This window comes from Cladophialophora psammophila (genome assembly GCF_000585535.1).
Source record: "Cladophialophora psammophila CBS 110553 chromosome Unknown aczJe-supercont1.4, whole genome shotgun sequence".
NCBI classification, from domain to species: Eukaryota; Fungi; Ascomycota; class Eurotiomycetes; order Chaetothyriales; family Herpotrichiellaceae; genus Cladophialophora; species Cladophialophora psammophila.
In genome coordinates this window covers 594,013-611,388 of record NW_006912925.1, presented here as the reverse complement: position 1 = coordinate 611,388, position 17,376 = coordinate 594,013, and the positions used below count along the sequence as shown (strand labels likewise).

General features: G+C 52.1%; 5 protein-coding genes across 5 annotated transcripts; 4 read left to right on the top strand and 1 right to left on the bottom strand.

Moving 5' to 3' along the window:
* Nucleotides 1–1,057: 1,057 nt before the first annotated feature.
* Nucleotides 1,058–1,837, bottom strand: A1O5_03137 (uncharacterized protein; the record flags this gene model as incomplete). Its single annotated transcript, XM_007743750.1, has 2 exons — nt 1,058–1,724; nt 1,773–1,837. 2 exons carry the CDS (start codon nt 1,835–1,837, stop codon nt 1,058–1,060), a joined length of 732 nt encoding a protein of 243 aa, XP_007741940.1.
* A 657-nt stretch (nt 1,838–2,494) lies between these two features.
* Nucleotides 2,495–4,341, top strand: A1O5_03136 (26S proteasome regulatory subunit N3; the record flags this gene model as incomplete). The annotated part of the gene is made up of 3 exons (XM_007743749.1): nt 2,495–2,789; nt 2,843–4,143; nt 4,195–4,341. The coding sequence occupies 3 exons, from the start codon at nt 2,495–2,497 to the stop codon at nt 4,339–4,341; spliced, it is 1,743 nt and encodes a 580-aa protein (XP_007741939.1).
* Nucleotides 4,342–4,907: 566 nt separating this feature from the next.
* A1O5_03135 (DASH complex subunit DAM1) lies at nt 4,908–5,683 on the top strand (the record flags this gene model as incomplete). The annotated part of the gene is made up of 2 exons (XM_007743748.1): nt 4,908–5,228; nt 5,318–5,683. The coding sequence occupies 2 exons, from the start codon at nt 4,908–4,910 to the stop codon at nt 5,681–5,683; spliced, it is 687 nt and encodes a 228-aa protein (XP_007741938.1).
* A 1,724-nt stretch (nt 5,684–7,407) lies between these two features.
* Nucleotides 7,408–9,345, top strand: A1O5_03134 (uncharacterized protein; the record flags this gene model as incomplete). Its single annotated transcript, XM_007743747.1, has 2 exons — nt 7,408–8,136; nt 8,221–9,345. The coding sequence occupies 2 exons, from the start codon at nt 7,408–7,410 to the stop codon at nt 9,343–9,345; spliced, it is 1,854 nt and encodes a 617-aa protein (XP_007741937.1).
* Nucleotides 9,346–13,395: 4,050 nt separating this feature from the next.
* On the top strand, nt 13,396–15,389 carry A1O5_03133 (uncharacterized protein; the record flags this gene model as incomplete). Its single annotated transcript, XM_007743746.1, has 4 exons — nt 13,396–13,639; nt 13,691–14,361; nt 14,449–14,766; nt 14,835–15,389. 4 exons carry the CDS (start codon nt 13,396–13,398, stop codon nt 15,387–15,389), a joined length of 1,788 nt encoding a protein of 595 aa, XP_007741936.1.
* Between the last annotated feature and the right edge of the window lie 1,987 nt (nt 15,390–17,376).

Below are 17,376 nucleotides of genomic sequence, written 5' to 3'. Positions count from 1 at the left end.
GATGTTAACCCGCGCCAGAGCGCCAGTGGACCAGCGCCCGCAGATGCCCATGGATGGGGAATCTAGTTGAACTGTCTCGAACTCTTTACCCGCAGCACTTGCTTACTTACTACTAACAGGTATCTCCGTACTACCCAGTACTTGTTAGGTATGCTCCGGACACAACCTTGTCCTATTTACCATCCACCTCCTACGTACCAGTCGCCCCCTGAAGCATGCATCCAGATTCTTTCAGATGGTATCCAAGCATTCTTCTTACTTGGACATGTTTTTCTGATTTTAACAGTCTATGTACCTTCATCTCCTAGATAGTATTATCCTAGAAAGCAAAGTCCCATCTGCTTCGAGCCCTTTGAACAGATCATACGAAGGACAGAAGTTCGATGTCAATAAAATGCAAGGTGCCCCACCAAAGAGGCGTGGCTTCAGTAGCTTCTGGTAGCCACATGCTACTTACTAACTATGCGTCTTGACCTGAGTGCAAAAAGGTGGAGTCAGAGGTTCGATAACATGAAAAGGAGGATGCATTGCACGTAAGCGAGCAAAGGATTTCTCACAAGCGAAAGTGCGAGTCCCTCTTGCTCGTGAGCGACGCGCTATGCAACGCACCGCCAGCTCTGCCCGGTAGTGCTGGCGGAGCGGGATTGTCGAGAACTGTTTGGCATCCTTCCGTGAGTATGGCTGTTCTGGGTACGGATAAGAGAATGTCGTCAGTTGCGTTATATAACCCTCGCTAGCAGCAGGTGGTGACACTGTATTTTGACATCCCGATGCCTGCTGACGGCTGACAGTTGGCGGAAGTATCCTTGTATCGACAAGCCAGGCTTTGAGAAGATCCGCGGGAGTCTCGGGTAATGCGTCAAGGTTGACAGACCATCACAACAGGATAGAAATGCCAATGGCACACATAGCTTTTACAGCAACAAGGACTTTGCCGGTCACATGAAGCAACGCAAGCGGCCAAGCATCCATCGCTCCTGTCAACTGTCCGGTGAAGCGCAGGGTTCACGGATTCTTGGGCCTCTTGAAGTGGTGTCGGCCTTCGATATGAGCGCCCTCATTTGAGAAGCCCGCCGAGATCTCTTTCCATGTCGGAGACACGTTCCTCCAAGGCCTTTTTCCTAGCCTCTAACTCGCGAATTTCCTCCTCTTCAACCTGGAAATCCTCTTCCAGAAAGCCGAGAGTGTCATTGTGGCCCATAGGGTCTTGCTCTTGATCCTGCTCATCTTCTCTTTCTTCAGAGTTCAATGCCAGATTCCTGCGGTCTAAAAGCGACTGTTGCTTAGAAACTTTCTCCTCGAGCATCGCTATGGAGCCAGCGACTTCTCGGTGACGGTTGCGGAGGACTCGAATCCTGTCTGTTGCTCCTGCGACGGTATATACCTCACAAAGCTTTTCTGCCCCGCGAAGCAGGACTTCAACGTTGACTCCTTCACGAGATCGTGCACTACTGGACTGCCTTATTTCCTGGAGCATCTCTTTGCCCAGCAGCCGTGAGACCGCCGATTGTTTAATGGGATGGGCGGAAGGAAACCCACTCTTGCGACCCTGATGACCGCTTTTAGTGTCGATAGGCACGAAGCCGTTCTGCTGACGATTTCTGCTGAGAGCATTGGGGTCAATTGAAAAGAGGGCACGCTCATGAGGTTCGGTATCGCGAATCAGGGTGGTGATCTCCTGATTGTTGAGCAGAGCATTTGTAAAGATCTTGGGTGGGGGTAGTCTGCGATGTGGTCAGCGATGGACACTGGGTTCCAGGTTAAACACATACTCCAGCTCGGATATAGACTTTGCAGACAGCGAAATCTGCTCCAAATGGTTCGCAAGGAGAGCCATGTTGAAGCGAGATCTGGAAGCACGTGTCCGAATCTTGATCCTCCCACCGGCGCCGTCGCTGGATATGCCGCTACAAACAATTGGTAGCGGCCATGATGCCAACAGCTTTTGGAGAGCTTAAGACGTCCAGGATTTACATTACAGGTTGTCTTGTAATTGTTTCATGGGTTCAACGATGATGTGTTGGTGATTAGTTTGTGGTGTGTGGAGAGAAGCCGAACGCGTCTGTCTGTTGTGCCTGGCGAGCTGCGGCAGCGCAGGGCGAGCCAAAGAAAGAAATCACCATTAGTCACTTCCCATCTCCATCCAAACCTCAACTGCTTCAACCCTGCCCTTCCCTCACCACGAACAGTTTCGAGCGCCCCTGGCTGCTGATCTCAAGAAGAAACTCCATTCTTGACTCTGCATTGCAGTCATATGCCCTAGAAAGTCGATTGCATCAACAGACTTGTGATTGGTGGCGGACAAAGACCTAGAAACTCCGGGCAGGATATGCCAACTGAGTGGCCCGACCTCGTGTTGATATAAATCCTCTTTTTAATACAGAGGAACCTGTCAAAACGAAGGATAAGCCATACGTCTATCCCAGCTTAACCCTGCGCTCTCCAGTAACCTGTTCCCTCTTCCCGAACAACACATCAAGCTCTTGCCGAAGACATGAGCGGCAACAAACACGATCTTAACGGAACCGATCCCACCCGGAATGGCATCAACGGCTCGGACGACGTCGAAATGAAAGATAGTTCAAAGAATTCAAAAAAGATGCCAAAGCAGTCAAAGGAAAAGGATGGTGATGACGAGATGACCGTTGTCGTGCCACCCGCGAAGGGTTCCAGCACCGCGAACCCACCTCATAATGCTACCGACGCAGATCTCACAAATGGGGCAATAGATGACGACGGCGAAAAGGAAGGTGAAGAGGAAGTTGATCCTCAAGAAAAGGCAATCGAGGGTAAGTTGTACATTAGTTCGACTGATGGAGATGCGATATTTACGTCGATCCAGAAATCAAAGCCAACCTTCCGTTACTGGAACGTGCTGTCAGCCAGTTCGATCCTCGATTCAGCTTGAGAGTCCTCCGATCCATACCTTCAATCCGAAAACATCTGTCCCCATATGTTTTAGCCTCTGTTGTTACCGACACATACGCAACCCCGACCGCGACTGCAATGTCCCTACTCAGCGCCGTCAAAGATGATCCATCTTTTCCAACCCAACACGTTGAGGAATGGCACAGCAAGAGGGAGTCTGCGCACCAAAAGAGCTCACACAAAGAGGTTCTCCCCGAAATAGACGTCTACCTGTCGATTTTGGTGCAAGTTCATCTCTACGATAAGAAATCAGTCAACGCAGGCGCCCAGTTTTCAAGCGCCCTGGTTGAACATCTTCGGACGTTGAATCGCCGGACGTTGGATTCACTGTCAGCTCGGGTGTATTTCTACTATGCGCTTTTTTTCGAAGAAATGACGCCCCTGCCGCCCTCGCCTGCAGCTGCGGTGATCTCAATCCGGAAGCCGCTCCTCGATGCTTTACGCACTGCAACATTGAGAAAAGATCAGGACATTCAAGCCGCGGTCACAACTCTGCTTCTGCGGAATTATCTTTCTACATCTCATGTCACCCAGGCAGACCTGTTGATATCCCACACCAAATTCCCTGCCAACGCCGCCAACAACCAGATTGCCAGGTATTTCTACTATCTTGGACGTATTCGAGCAATCCAACTTTCGTACACTGAAGCTCACGAGCACCTAACTGGAGCGGCGCGCAAATCACCGACGTCCTACAAGGCCAGCGGATTCTATCAAGCCTCGACCAAAATGCTCATTGTGGTTGAGCTGTTGATGGGGGACATCCCGGACCGTGCCATCTTCCGCCAGCCGAGTTTAGAGAAAGCATTGCAGCCATATCTTCAGCTTGTTCAAGCCGTCAGCTCGGGAGATGTGATCGGATTTCAGACCTTGGTCCAGCGGTACAACGCCACCTTTAGAAAAGATGACACGTACACGCTTATTTTGAGACTTAGACAGAATGTGATCAGAACCGGCATTCGCATGATGTCTCTTTCATATGCCAGAATCTCTTTGCGTGATATGTGTTTGCGACTGGGCCTAGACAGTGAGGAGTCGGCAGAGTACATTGTGGCAAAGGCAATTCGCGATGGGGTCATTGAAGCCAGCCTGGACCATGAGCGTGGGTACATGAAGAGTAAGGAAGTGGGAGACGTGTACGCCACCAGAGAGCCAGGCGATGCTTTCCATGAGCGTATCCAAGCTTGCTTAGCTTTGCACGATGAAAGCGTCAAGGTATGCTAACTCGAACATTTTCAGTGGGTGCTGGTGCTAACATAACCACAGGCTATGCGTTTCCCCATGAACCAACACCGATTAGAGCTTAAGAATGCTCAAGAGGCTCGTGAGCGCGAACGGGAGCTTGCGAAGGAGATTGTGGACGGAGAAATGGACGAGGATGATGCTCCTGGCGGTGATTTCGACGGGATCTGAGTTAAGGGAAGCATCTTGTGTTACATACAAACGGACCTTTGGGCGAGCAGCAAGCGGGCAACCTTGACAGGACAGGAATCAAGGACAGGATTGATACTCTCGAAAGTTCAATTCAAGTACTTCCGAGCAAAAAAGCCTATGGACCTGGAGTTGTAGGGTCGGCCAGGGTTCGATCGGTCTCAGGGCCTCGCTGATCTCTAGATGGTCGTGTTCTGTGGTGGCGGCTGTTTCTCATAGCTCGGCCACAATGTAATAGTTTCCTGGTATACCTTCATACAGTCGTTTTGATTTTGAAAGAAGATCTGTGTCCCATGAGCGACGTGTGTTTTTCACGTCGCCTTGTTTTTCCGGCCTTGTCAGCCTTGTCAGCCTTGTCAGCCTTGTCAGCCTCGCCCGGAACAATCTGATATTTATTTCTCCGAAAGTGCGTAAAATTTTGAATTGTGATTGGTGGACACAGACACGTCTTCTGAAGTCCAAACTTCGCCCAGTCCCATTGTCTGTACATATTAGATCCAAACACGATGTCAGCTTCCCAAATAGAAGACATCGGCGCAGTGTAAAAGATGTCACAACCTCGCACAGCATCCCAGATGCTAGTCCGAACGAGATCTCCCGCTTCCAGGCCAACTACTCCTCTCCGCCCTTCGTCACGTTCCTCATTCCGTGCTTCTGTCCATCAAAACAATGGGATCTTCACGGGGCCTGGAATGCCGCTCGACTCCCTGGAGCCACAGTTTGCAGAATTGAGCGATTCAATGGCTGACCTGGAGGCGAATTTGATGCACTTGCAACTGATGCATGAAAGTCTCAGTCGGTTTGGAGAGAGTTTTGCGAGCTTTCTGTATGGGTTGAACATGAATGCCTTTGTTGTTGACTTCCCCGAGGTGAGTTGAATGTTTGACACTTCTCTTTGTCGTTGTTGCTCTGTGGCCATTGCTGAGATTTGTTATTGACGGTGACATATCAACCCTAGGCTCCAATCACCGAGTCGATCAAGCGCTGGCAAAAGCGACAGCAGGGAGGTCTGGGAAATCCGGACGAGCAGTCGACAACAATGCAACACAGTCCACCCACTGGTGATAGTCGACTCGGAGATGGTAGTGGAGATGCAACTTTCATGACCACGGCAGATGCAAGTTTCGCAAGCTTGAAGGCAACTCCACGTCGTAAAAGCATGGCCCCGCCGGCGACACCTGGCACTTCGTCGACTATGAAGCAGAGCAATCTATCTACCGGTCGTGGAGGTGCTGCGGCTGGGAGGGGAAATAGAGGCAGTGCTGGAAACCGTGGTTCGAGAGGAAGTGGTCTACCACGGGGTAGAGCGAGGGGAAGCAAATAGGGGACAGCCACTCCACGACATCGTGTCCTTTTATTCTCGCCGTCGAGAGATTCCATTATGACGCCGAGATAATAATGTCTAACGCTCACGCACGAACTTCATGGATGAAATTTGTCCAAGGTTATCATTCTCTCTGCTGTTCTCGTCATGACACACGGCTAGAACAGCAACCATTTCTCTCAGGACTTGTCCTCTTCAGAGGCATGCCGACCATTTCCGCCTGTCCGCAAGACGTCCTCTTCAAGAACACCTTTATCCCCAAGGACAGACCCTTGACAGCGCCACATCAAAAATCACCTGTTTACACGGCCCTAGAAGACGTCGGGCTCCAAAGTCGCATCCACCACACAGCATCCACAGTTTGATCTCCCTCCTCCTCCTCCTCCTCCTCCTCCTCCTCATCATCATCACACTCCTCACACTCCCACCACTCGGCCTGTCTTCTAATTACTGTACTTCAAGAAGATGGTAGGTCTCAAACTAAAGAGCGAGCATGTCGTTGTCCCATCCTTACTAACCACCCTTTTGCTCATTCATTCTCTACAGTAAGTCTGTTAGAGTACGAGTTCGTTATAATGACACGTACAATGACAAATTTGGGAATTTCATTCTCAACATACTTCGTGTCACAGTGTCGGGTTAGACTTTGGGCCGCAAGATCCGCACTCGGGTCACGGGTCTTCTGGAGACGTTGGAGACGGGCAGGACGGACTCTGGAGACTTGGAGGAGGCTCAAAAAGAGGAAGCTGTGCGTAACCCGGCATTGTATGAGGGTTACCGAGAAAAAGCCACTGCGGCATATAACCGGGCACAGTCTATTGTCCGAGGGTGTGCGAGGCTATTCAACTTCATGTCGGCGGTTCAATACACTAATGACTACGGCGATCCCTTGTCGCCACAAAGGCCCGAGCAGTCTTACTCGTGGGCATATAAGCTCATTGAACTGGTCTCGAAGGTTGAAGATGCGATGTGGGATGATGATGAGATCGACGTCACGTTCGAAGACTTCCCCGAGTAGTCTTTTCTTACCCTTGAGGAAGGTAGTCGATCAGTGCACAAAGGTAGTGGAGAGGGAGTTGGCCCCCGATGAAAGACTGGAGGTCGACAGGAGGCTCAGAGCTAGTTAAACAGCGACACTTAACACGGTCTTTTGTATTTTTGGTCGACGTGACATGCAAATTGAACAACCCAAACCGACAGGGAAGACGAAGAATTCCGATGAGATGGGATGGAAGCCATCTCCAGCCACGTCACTGAGTAGATGCTGTGGCAGACGACACCATGGGGAGTTACAAAGGTCTCGAAGGGTGAAAAGGGTCAGAAGGGGTCTAGACCTTGATATGCAAGGCTGCGACACGTGCCAGATGAATCGGCCCACCGTAATTGTAGTGTGGAGCATTAGCTGCGGACAGCGCAAAATTAATCAATTCCAACACGCAAAATGTTGCTTGATTTTCTGCCGCCACCTCAAACCACAATAGCACCAGTCTCTATTGTCCTTGTATTCATGAATGGGAAAATGTTATAATCACTGCTGACAGCCATTGAGGAGTATTCAGGGACAAAGGGCAACCTCGTTGTGGATTGTTTGCCAGTTCAAACATTGCCACTTCTGATTTCTCCTGAACTCGACAAGTCCTGGACAATCCACTTTTATATACACTTTCCTCGTCCACGCGCTGCCAGTTATCCATCTTAACCTTCGAAACGTCTACTCAAGAATCATGGCTCTAGCTCAACGTATGCCCACAGCGGGCTGTGAGCACCTCGACAGTGACGTCGCCGGCAAAATCAGCGCCTTTCGTGACAGCAGCAACAACCACCTTGACCCGGACTTTGCAACATACTCGTGCGTCTCATGCTCTTTCTCAGGCAGCTTCACGATGCTGGACAAGCACTTCTCCAAGTCCCAGCATGGGTTCGCCGTCTCCCACAAGTCTGTCTACTGTGGTCACTGTAACGACCTGGTATACGATCCAGCCTTGTTAGTCAGCAGCGCCAAAAGCAGCGCCATCAGTAGCAGGGTCAACGGGGTGAAACGCAAACTTGCAGAATCCAACGATGGGGAAGACGACTCGTATCTGACAGCAAACACCTCGCAACGACCGTGCGGCAGGACCGGTGTTCGTGGCCTGTTCAACTTGGGGGAGACGTGCTATATGAACGCTGTGCTGCAGATGATGGTGCACAATTCGCTGCTGGCCAGCTATTTCTTGGGAATGGGCCATCCGACGCACACCTGTCCGATCTCCAAAGAGCCCGACAAGAAGGACAAGAACGATTCCGACGACGACGACGATGATGACGGGTCTGCAGTAGGCTCCCAGATCAAGGAGCAGAAGAGTTGCGTCGCCTGTGGCATGACGGAGCTTTTCTCTGATGTTACTATGGTGGATCAGCCTCTTCCTGCTCACGCCGTCAATCTTTTGTTCGCATCATGGAAGAATATTCCGGTACGTTGCTGTCCCTCCTATTTTCCATTACATCCTTTTCCCCCTTTGCTCTTCGGAGAATTTTGATGCTGATTCTACACACAGCAAATGTCTGGCAAAGGCCAGCAAGATGCCCAAGAGTGGTTTATCTGCATCATTGACCGCCTCCATGAGGGAGTCGCTCAATACGTCCCCTCTTCCGAAAACAAATCCCAGGCCGCCAACCAGGCCAACGGGATTGCAACGCTGGACAAACAATGTGTATGTTTTTTCCACAAGGTCTTCTACGGGCGCTACAATAGCCAGATCACTTGTGATACGTGCCACACTGTGTCGAGCAGAGAAGACGAGTTCTCGAGCATTTCACTAGATTTCCAGAAACAGTTGAAGAAAAGGAAGAAGGGGGCGAAGGATGCCGGAGCTGCGAAAGAGGCCGGGGGTGCGAAAGATAAAGAGGCCAGTGGTGCTAGCAACGAGGGGAGCAAAGACGATAAGCAAAATGGCAAGGACGAGAAAGACGCCAGGAAAGGCGACAGCAACAATAGCACCAACACCAACAAGCCGTCGTCCCAAAGGGACAAGGCCGCGGACCTCAAAATCACCATCCCGACCATCCAAGACTGCCTGCGTGCATTCACCGCCCCCGAGCCCCTATCGCCAGAGCAATACAGATGCAACAAATGCAACACGCGGCGGTCGGCCTCAAAGCAGACGCGCATCCGGAAGCTACCCGCCATCCTGTGCGTGCACGTCAAGAGGTTCGGCATGAAGCAGATTGCAAGCGGCGTGTTCGGGCCCGAGAAATACGAAGGCAAGATCGACTTTGGCTTGCACCTTGACATGGCGCCGTACACGACGCGGCCGCCTGCTAGAGATGGTGGAGCCGCAGCCGCCGCGGCTGTAAAGAAAGAGAAGAAGGACGCCGGCGGCGAGGCTGACAAGAAGGAGAAGGAGAAGGAGAGCAGCAAGAATACGTCCGCCTCGGCCTCTACCTCTACTTCCACCAGAGGGGGTGCAAGGAAAGAGAGCGAGTTCATATACGACCTCGACTGCGTGGTGGTGCACCAAGGCGAGCATGCCCAGAACGGCCACTACTTTGCCTTTTGTCGGCAGGACAACAAGTGGTTCCGCTTCGATGACGAGATCGTCAGCGCGACCACCACCGAGGACGTCTTGAGGCAGGAGGCCTACCTCCTGTTCTACAGCTTGCGCAGCCTCGAGAAGGTCTGATTGAGGCGCCGCCCAGCAGCAACGAGGCGTGTGTGTGTGCGCGTGCGCGTGTTTGTGCGTATTTGTGGTTTGTGGTTTGTGGCGTGTGGCGTGCTTGGTTCCGGGCTCACAGACTGGGTTGGGCGTCAGTCGGCTTGGATATGAAACCATGAAGTTAACATAGCAATAAAACAGGGGAGTGTTGTGGTGACCACTTGAATAGAGCCTGTGTAGAATATACATTACAGTTCTGCACCAGCTGTCTCTCTTCATTGAATTTGCGAAACGACAATCGTTGACTTGTCCCTGCCAGTCAGTTAGGGAGTCAATCCGCGTCGAAAGAGCCCGTCAGGGGATGATCGCTATTTCCACGGCCCCTATTTCTCCTTAGCCTCTTTTGGGGACAGATTGTGCATCGAGCCTTGCTGTGGACACACCGCAGCACCACCCTGCCATTGGAAGGGGGAGCTTCGTACATCGCTCGTACTACTTGGACAGTCATTGGAACGATCCCCATATGAGGGGCGTGTTCATGTTTGCTTATTGCCAGCATATTAGGCGAGTACGCCCTTTCGGTGTCAGAGATGCGCCTATACGAGACTCGTGATACGGTCGGGGAGGCTCCCTATGATTCGATAGAATTGCTGCACGGATAAATAGCGGCACTCGTTGCGCTGAAGAGACCATATCTCGATCGTTGTGAGGATATGCTTCTCCACGATAAGGCACCGAGGGACAGACTCCCCTTATCATCATCCAGTATTAATCACGGCATGTTGTGAAGCTGTGAACGGTTGCCTTTGCGACTACAGTTAGGTTCCACGGCATGTTTTGATGCGAATGACTAGAGAAGATCAGCGATCCATGATGTGCATAAAACAATTGTGCAAGGCGGTCAGTCGTAGCGCACAAGCAGGAACCAATGCGGGATCGACATGATGGCGTCCTTGTGACCACTTGCAGGTATAGCCAGGCCACCACACGAGTCAGCGGTGCGATCATGTCCGAGCACGCAGCACCAGCAGGTGGTTTGGACGGAGGGGAAAGGGGCCAGGGTGTCGGGGTGTGAAGAACGGCGTTTCACACATTGATTGACGCTCAGAAAATGTGCTCTAAATGCATTGGATGCACGACAACTGGTTGCCAGCCATGGCCAAGGGATAGTGAGGACGAGCAAGACGAACTAGCGGGTTAGACGGCACTGCAAATCCATACAAGGCTCGGGGCCTCGGGCAGACGAGTCGGCCGAAAAGAAAAGTCGCCATTTCCATTACTTGAAGAGGTGGAGTCTTCCCTCAACCGATCATCGAAGCTTTCTTTGAAGCGCATTGCAGTAGTGAACAAGTGGGTCAAGGTCTTGATTCGATAATGGGGAAGATAGCAGGTCAAACTTTTCCTAGGGTATTTCTTCTGCGACTGGTAAATGCTCGTCCAGGTAGGTAGACTCATTGGTGACCGACTCGGCGAGTTCTAGTCGGTACGTCGAGCTCAGTCCCACAAACGAACAGATTTGATTGAAAACAGAGGATGTTGACAATATCCCGATGCCTCTAAGGAGATAGGCAGACCATTGCCTGGCTTTGGGCGTTTCAGGTTGCTGGATTATCGAACCAAACGACTCCATAGAGCAGATAAATCCCCGGAAGGGAGAGTTATATTTTCTATATCAGGTTAGAGCGGCCGTCTCGATGAGACCGATGACTGGTTAAGGGCAACCATCCAGTTAGGAAGTGGCGTGATAGCAGCGATTGGTTGAGAAGGGTGAAGATGGAGAGGAGAGGAGCGCGGGAGGAAAGGCACGAAAGAATGGGGGCGTCTCATGGAAGTCAGCAGAAAGGGACAGGAACAGGAATGAGAGGCATAAGCGAGAGGAGGGGAGAGAATCCCGATCCGACATTTCCAATCGACGGGGGGGAGGTGTTGGGAAATCCGCGGTCAGCTTTGGTGGGTGTGGGTAGGTCGTGGGTAATGAGAGGAGAGCGGAAAAAGCATTGAACATCATAAGGAAGGCGGAAAGGGCAATGCTAGTACCAAGTACGAGGTAGTGCTGTATAAGTGCAAGCAGACCATGCATGTCAAGGGCAAGGCTGGCTTGCCTGAAATGGCCATGACCAAAGCAGCGGCCGCACAAGGTGGGTTTGGCAAGCAGGGAGGCAGTTCCCTCGTGCCTCGTGCCTCGTATTATTCTCTGGACCAACCCAGGACAATGCTGCGTCTCCAGCCACTGCTTTTCGCACCTGTCAGCTTCCTCGTCTGAGAAGGCCGTCCGTCCACTGAGTCACCGCTCCTCCGCCTGTCACCCATTGCAATCTGTTTGCCGTTTGAGACGAGTATCCAAATCTCACGATCGCGATCTCAGTCCCTCGGTAGACCAGTCATAGACCACATCTCACACCACACTCTCTGACCACTCGCCCGGTTCGCAGTCGGCATCCTCCGTTCCACACCCAAGGTCTCTTCACACCCCACGAATCGAATGAGACCAGTGCCTGACGACGAGACCAGTGTCTCCGTCACCAGATCCTTTGACAAGTACCCAGTACGCAAACTGGGGCCACGGAATGGCTCGGAAGGCGCCTTCATTCACCTCAAAACTCTACCAAGCTACCAAATAAGTGACATCATTTGAAGGAGCACGGACGACCTCGACGACGATGATGCTCGTAAGAGGTTGAAGAGAATGGAGTCTCTGATCAAATATAGACACTGATGAGATCAACGAAAGCGTCATGACAGAATCTCACACGGCAATAGGTTGATCCTGTACCTCGTACTTGCGCACTTGGTACAAGGACCGAGCTTGCGAGTACGACAGGAAAGGATTCTCTCTCCGCCCTGATGGCGGCTCTGGAAACGACTCCGATCCAGTCGCTCTTTTGTCAGCAGGTATCCGTAGGCGCAGACGGCGGAGGCTAAACGGGAAATATGCTTCCTGGTGGGGGTTGCCACCCCAGAACTGAGGCAATTTGAGCTCCTTGGACAATGCTCAGTACTGTGTTGAGTATGGCGTTGCGGAGAGAGAGGGAGAGAGAGAGAGAGAGCACAACAAACAGCCCTATTGTGAGCTTGGACCAGGAGCTCTCTGCTTGGATCTCAGTGGCATGCCCCATAAACGCACTTCTTCGCAGGAGGCTGGGCTCGAGAGTAAGCGAAGTGGTTTCGCGAGCGAGATGATGAGGATGCTCGTGATCTGACGGACCTCTCTGCCTGGCTGCTCGGCAGCTAGGCAGCAACTGCTCTGCCTGAGGATAATAAACAACGAGGCCTGGCTTGGGCCTATTAGCCCTGGTTGGGCGCTTTTGGGCTCTTTTGGGCTCTTTTGGGCTCTTGTGGGCTCTTAATAGCTGCTGTGGCCGTTCCGGGCAGCCGCCAATGGCCACGCCGCTGAGGTCAAGAGCGCCCACTGCCGCCCAGGGCCTTTGGAGCTACTGCACCTGCGGGCCTTGTCAACTCTTGAACGCCTCGTTCGATTTTCCTCCGGCCGGCGATAAGAAAGGGCCAAGAGCAAAAGGTGGGCTGCGAGCTACAATACCCATCACCAGCACCACTCTTTCGCGCATCCGAGAAATCCGGCCACCACTCCCCCAAGATGCGTCCAACTGATGCCAGCAATTGATGCCATGCTCCATGCTGCAGAAGCTTTTGCTCTGCTGACCTATTCGTCCCCGTCCTGGTACGCAAACCTGTGCGCACTGCGCAAGCCCTTTTCCGATGACTCGCTCCAACGTCCCCAAGAAATGCCCTCGTCTCTTTAATAATCTCCCGTGACCGCTGCATGTGGAAGCCTGTGTTTCGATCTCTCTCTATACCGAAGCTCCTGTCGTTTTGTGAACCCTCGCCCTGCCCTTGTGTGTACACTTGATCCCTCTTCGCTCCCCCCTTCAAGACGACCGTCCTCACTGTCCGCTACCTCGCTGTGACACCCTCTTCCGCCTCCGTCGCATTCCGTCCTACCACTCAATTGACCTCTCACCCCGCCCTTCACTTTGTGAACGAACCAAGCTTTGAGCCAGGTGGGCGTCGCTGTAACAGAAGGAGTGTTGAAGAAGACAGCCCGACACAGTGAGCCGAATGGGTCTGTCCAGATGGACCATTGCAGCGGCGCTGCTTCAACTCACCTCACTTACACTGGCTCATGGTCACGATGAGGAGCACCATGACATGGACATGAAGAACCCGGAGGCTCCTCAGAACGATACGGGAGATGCCAATCCGTATGACATGCCCAGCTATGCCGGCCTGGGCCAGCACCAGAACATGATATTGGCGCATGTGGTCCTAATGGTGTTAGCATGGTTTTTCATTCTTCCAGTCGGTGAGTCGGCGACGGCAATGTGCTAGACGGTATAGATCCTAACCGCAGTAGCTTCCATTTTTAGCATCGCTCGATCGAAACTCGCCCTTCCGGTTCAGTTCCTCTTCCTGCTGGTAAACGGTCTGGGACTGTTGTTCGGGATTGTGTACAACATCAACACTCCAGATCTGTACGTGCACAATGCGCACCACAGAATTGGCTGGATCGCAACCTGGATCATGACCGCTCAGGTCATTGCGAGCCTGTTGTTCGCCTACTCTCGGAGAGGCAAGCAAGCCCCAGCTCCGGCCGGTGAGAGGGCGGCGTTCCTCCCAGTGTCGGTTGAGAACATGGCCCAGCATAACGGGCGGCCGCCCTATAATCCTTACCGCTGGTCCGGTGACAGTGGCCAAGGCACCGACACTTCGTCGACTCTGCACAGCCGGGACGTTTCTCCAACGGTTGTGGGCCGACGGGATACCTTTGACGATTTTGAGAAGCCTGAAGCCGTGCCAGAGTCGGAAGATGACGAAGACGTGCAGCTGCCGCAGCAGCCTAGCCAGCAATCCCGCTGGTTGCCCATCAGCTTCATCGACAAATACCTGTCCGCCCGACTCCCCAACCTTGTCTCGGCTCAGATCTTGCGAGTCATCGAGATTGTGTACAATGTGGTTGACAGACTGATTCTGGTCCTCGGTTTCATCGCTTTGGTGACTGGATTCGTCACCTACTGTGGCCTTTTTGTGAGTGTTTCCCTAACTGCGCCTTTTCCCCTGAAGGGCGCAGTTGGCCGTTTGAGAGCCCGACAGCGACTGACCAAGTCTGGATAGAGAGCCAACAACGTCTTCACGGGCCTTGCCCACTTTATCAAGGGAGGAATTTTCTTCTGGTACGGATTGCTCACGCTAGGGCGATGGATGGGTTGCTTCGCCGATCTGGGCTGGGCTTGGAATCTGAAGCCGACCCGCAGCGAAGTCGGCCAATGGAAGGCCAAAATCCCCTCGGCTGAATTCACAGAATCCTTTGTCATTTGGCTGTATGGCGCAACCAATGTCTTCCTGGAGCACCTGGCTGCCTGGGGCGGCCAGTGGACGGCGCAAGATCTGGAGCATGTCTCCATCACTATCATGTTCTTTGGCGGTGGAATGGTGAGTCCCCCGTGTTCCCGACTCCACTGATTTCCCCCCCGGGACGGCCGGCTAAACCATTTCCCCAGTGTGGCATGCTCGTCGAGTCCAGCATCGTGCGACGATGCCTGAATACTGTTGTCGACAACATGCCTGCCCGAACGGAGGTGCATCCCAACGAGGCTCTGGAATTGCGCGAGACGCCCAAGCAATACACCACATCTCTCAACCCTATGCCTGCATTGGTCATCATCCTCCTCGGAGTCATGATGTCCTCGCACCACCAGGACTCGATGGTTTCGACCAAAGTACACTCACAATGGGGCACGCTGCTGGTCGGCTTCGGTGTCGCTCGAATGCTCACATACATAATTATGTTCCTCTCCCCACCTAAGTCAATCTACCCTACCCGTCCCCCCACCGAATTGGTTGCATCCTTCTGCTTGATCAGTGGTGGATTCATCTTCATGGCCAGTGCCCGAGACATCATCCACTACATGGAGACGACAGGTCTGATGGCTATGTTTGTGCTCACCGTCACCTGCGGGTTGACGGCGTTCATCATGGCCTATGAGATTGTGGTGCTATCACTCAAGGGCTGGGCCATGAGGAGGGAAAACAAGGGCGCGGCTCCGAGATTTTGAGGGTCGAATCACGTTCTGTTCGGCGCTTTCTTGGGTTGACTGTGTCAATCGAAGCCGTGCACCGAATTTCGACCCAAACAAAAATATCTCGAAGGAATCGAACAAAGTTCGATCACACACTGCACCGGAACCGCCGATGCATTTACGTTATACAGCTTCTTACGATCCTTAAACCTGCTGGACGGCTCCTCGCATCAAGCACCAGTGGCTTTGCCACGCGGAAGACGATACCCCTGCTATACGATAATTTACGACACCACGGCCCTGATTTTTGGAGGGATACCTAATGAGGAAGACGAAGACGAAGAGGAAAGCAACGCAAGGAGGCAGGAACATCATCATCCTCATTATTATCTGCTTTTTCAAAACGCGACGATACCCCCTTTTTGCAGAGACGCCGCCAACGCCAGTTCACATTCTGCTATCACTACTTTGCAACTGCACTGCAACTGCACTACTGCCATACATAGGCGTCCCGCGCATCCATTCATCATCAAAGTGATACCCCCCAAACCAAACCAAACCAAACTCATAGAATTATTACCACCACAGCTACCTCTCTAGTATATAGCTTAGCTTAGCTGGTTATTGTTCAAAGCGGCAGTGGGGACACCCCTGCCTCGGAAACTAATCAATAAGATATTCGCAACTACAGGTTTTTGAACTGGTGGAATGGAAGAATTCGGCGTCTTTTTCATTTGGTACACTTGGACTGTTTCGTTCGTCCATCCATCAGAGACAACCTTGAACGCCCTTCCAGGGAGCATGACTTACGAAGCAAAGAAACTATACTCATTCCCCAGCAGTTGAGTCATCTGTGCTCGGGAATGACCAAATTCGTGGTCCCTTGTCACTGCCTCTTTTACTACAAGGTTCTCAGTCGAGGTCATCGAGGTTTTTAGCTCGGTTGCGGATTTGCAGGATCGTAGTGCTTTGCAAAGCGCGATTTGCCGCCCCCATTGCGTAGGAGGAGCTTGAGATCCGCCATGTGCACTTGTTGAGGGGTATGTCATGCTCTGCTTGTAGGCTCAAAGGCCGACAATGTGGTGAAATACTTTGAACCGGCTAGACAAAGGGCGCTTTTATCAGTCGGCGACAACCCACTCTTTGCTGGTTCCTATTCTGACGAAAGTTCTTCTCCCAGCTGGTGCACTTACTTTTCTCAACGAAAGTGCGTCGAAAGGGAGGAGCTCGAGAGACAGGGTGAGAGCAGATTGTGGTGGGAGAACACTTGAACTTGTATCGATTTGCAGAGCTGAACATCTTGTCATTTCCTAATGCGGGTCTACATAGCAATTCTTTTTGACGGCGTTGAATTGATTGGCTGCAGGGCGAACACCTGCAATGGAAATCGAGCGCCAGACCCTCAAGTATGAATTTCCGGCTTGAGATTAGTTCGCTGGCGAGGGAGAATCAGGTGTATCGTGCGATTGTAACATGTCAGTATCTCCTACCCGCTTGCCGTTCAGTTCTTTTGTCTCATGCAGCCCCTGACTTAATACCCAGTAGAGCCAACGAACTCGCCAGCACCAAGCACGTCCAGGCCAAGAGGCGTTCTCCGCATGACATCCTTTGTTTATGTTGCGTCCGAGTATTCCCGAATAGGAAATGATGAAAAGGAACAGACAGCCTTGCGCTTGTTGACAGTCCACTCGGGGACTCTCCACTTCTGCTATACTTCATGAGTCGATGCTCCAAGACGTCGCATCTCGATCCATGCCACGGCCTAACATTATAAAGGAAATTCATAAAGGGAAACCCGCACCGGGAAATGGTGACATGGATTAAGCCAACAGACAAGCCACACAGCCATTTTCAGAGGCCTCCTGCTCGAGGGGTATATATCCCTCACTTTCTGAGGCTGCACTTGAGCATGGGATAAATCTGAGGACACCTGAGAATTTCCGAGGCACCCAAGCCGAAACAGCTTTTCTACGGACTTCTGTGAGTGCTGGATGATATGTCCGAGGACACATGGTGACGAGTC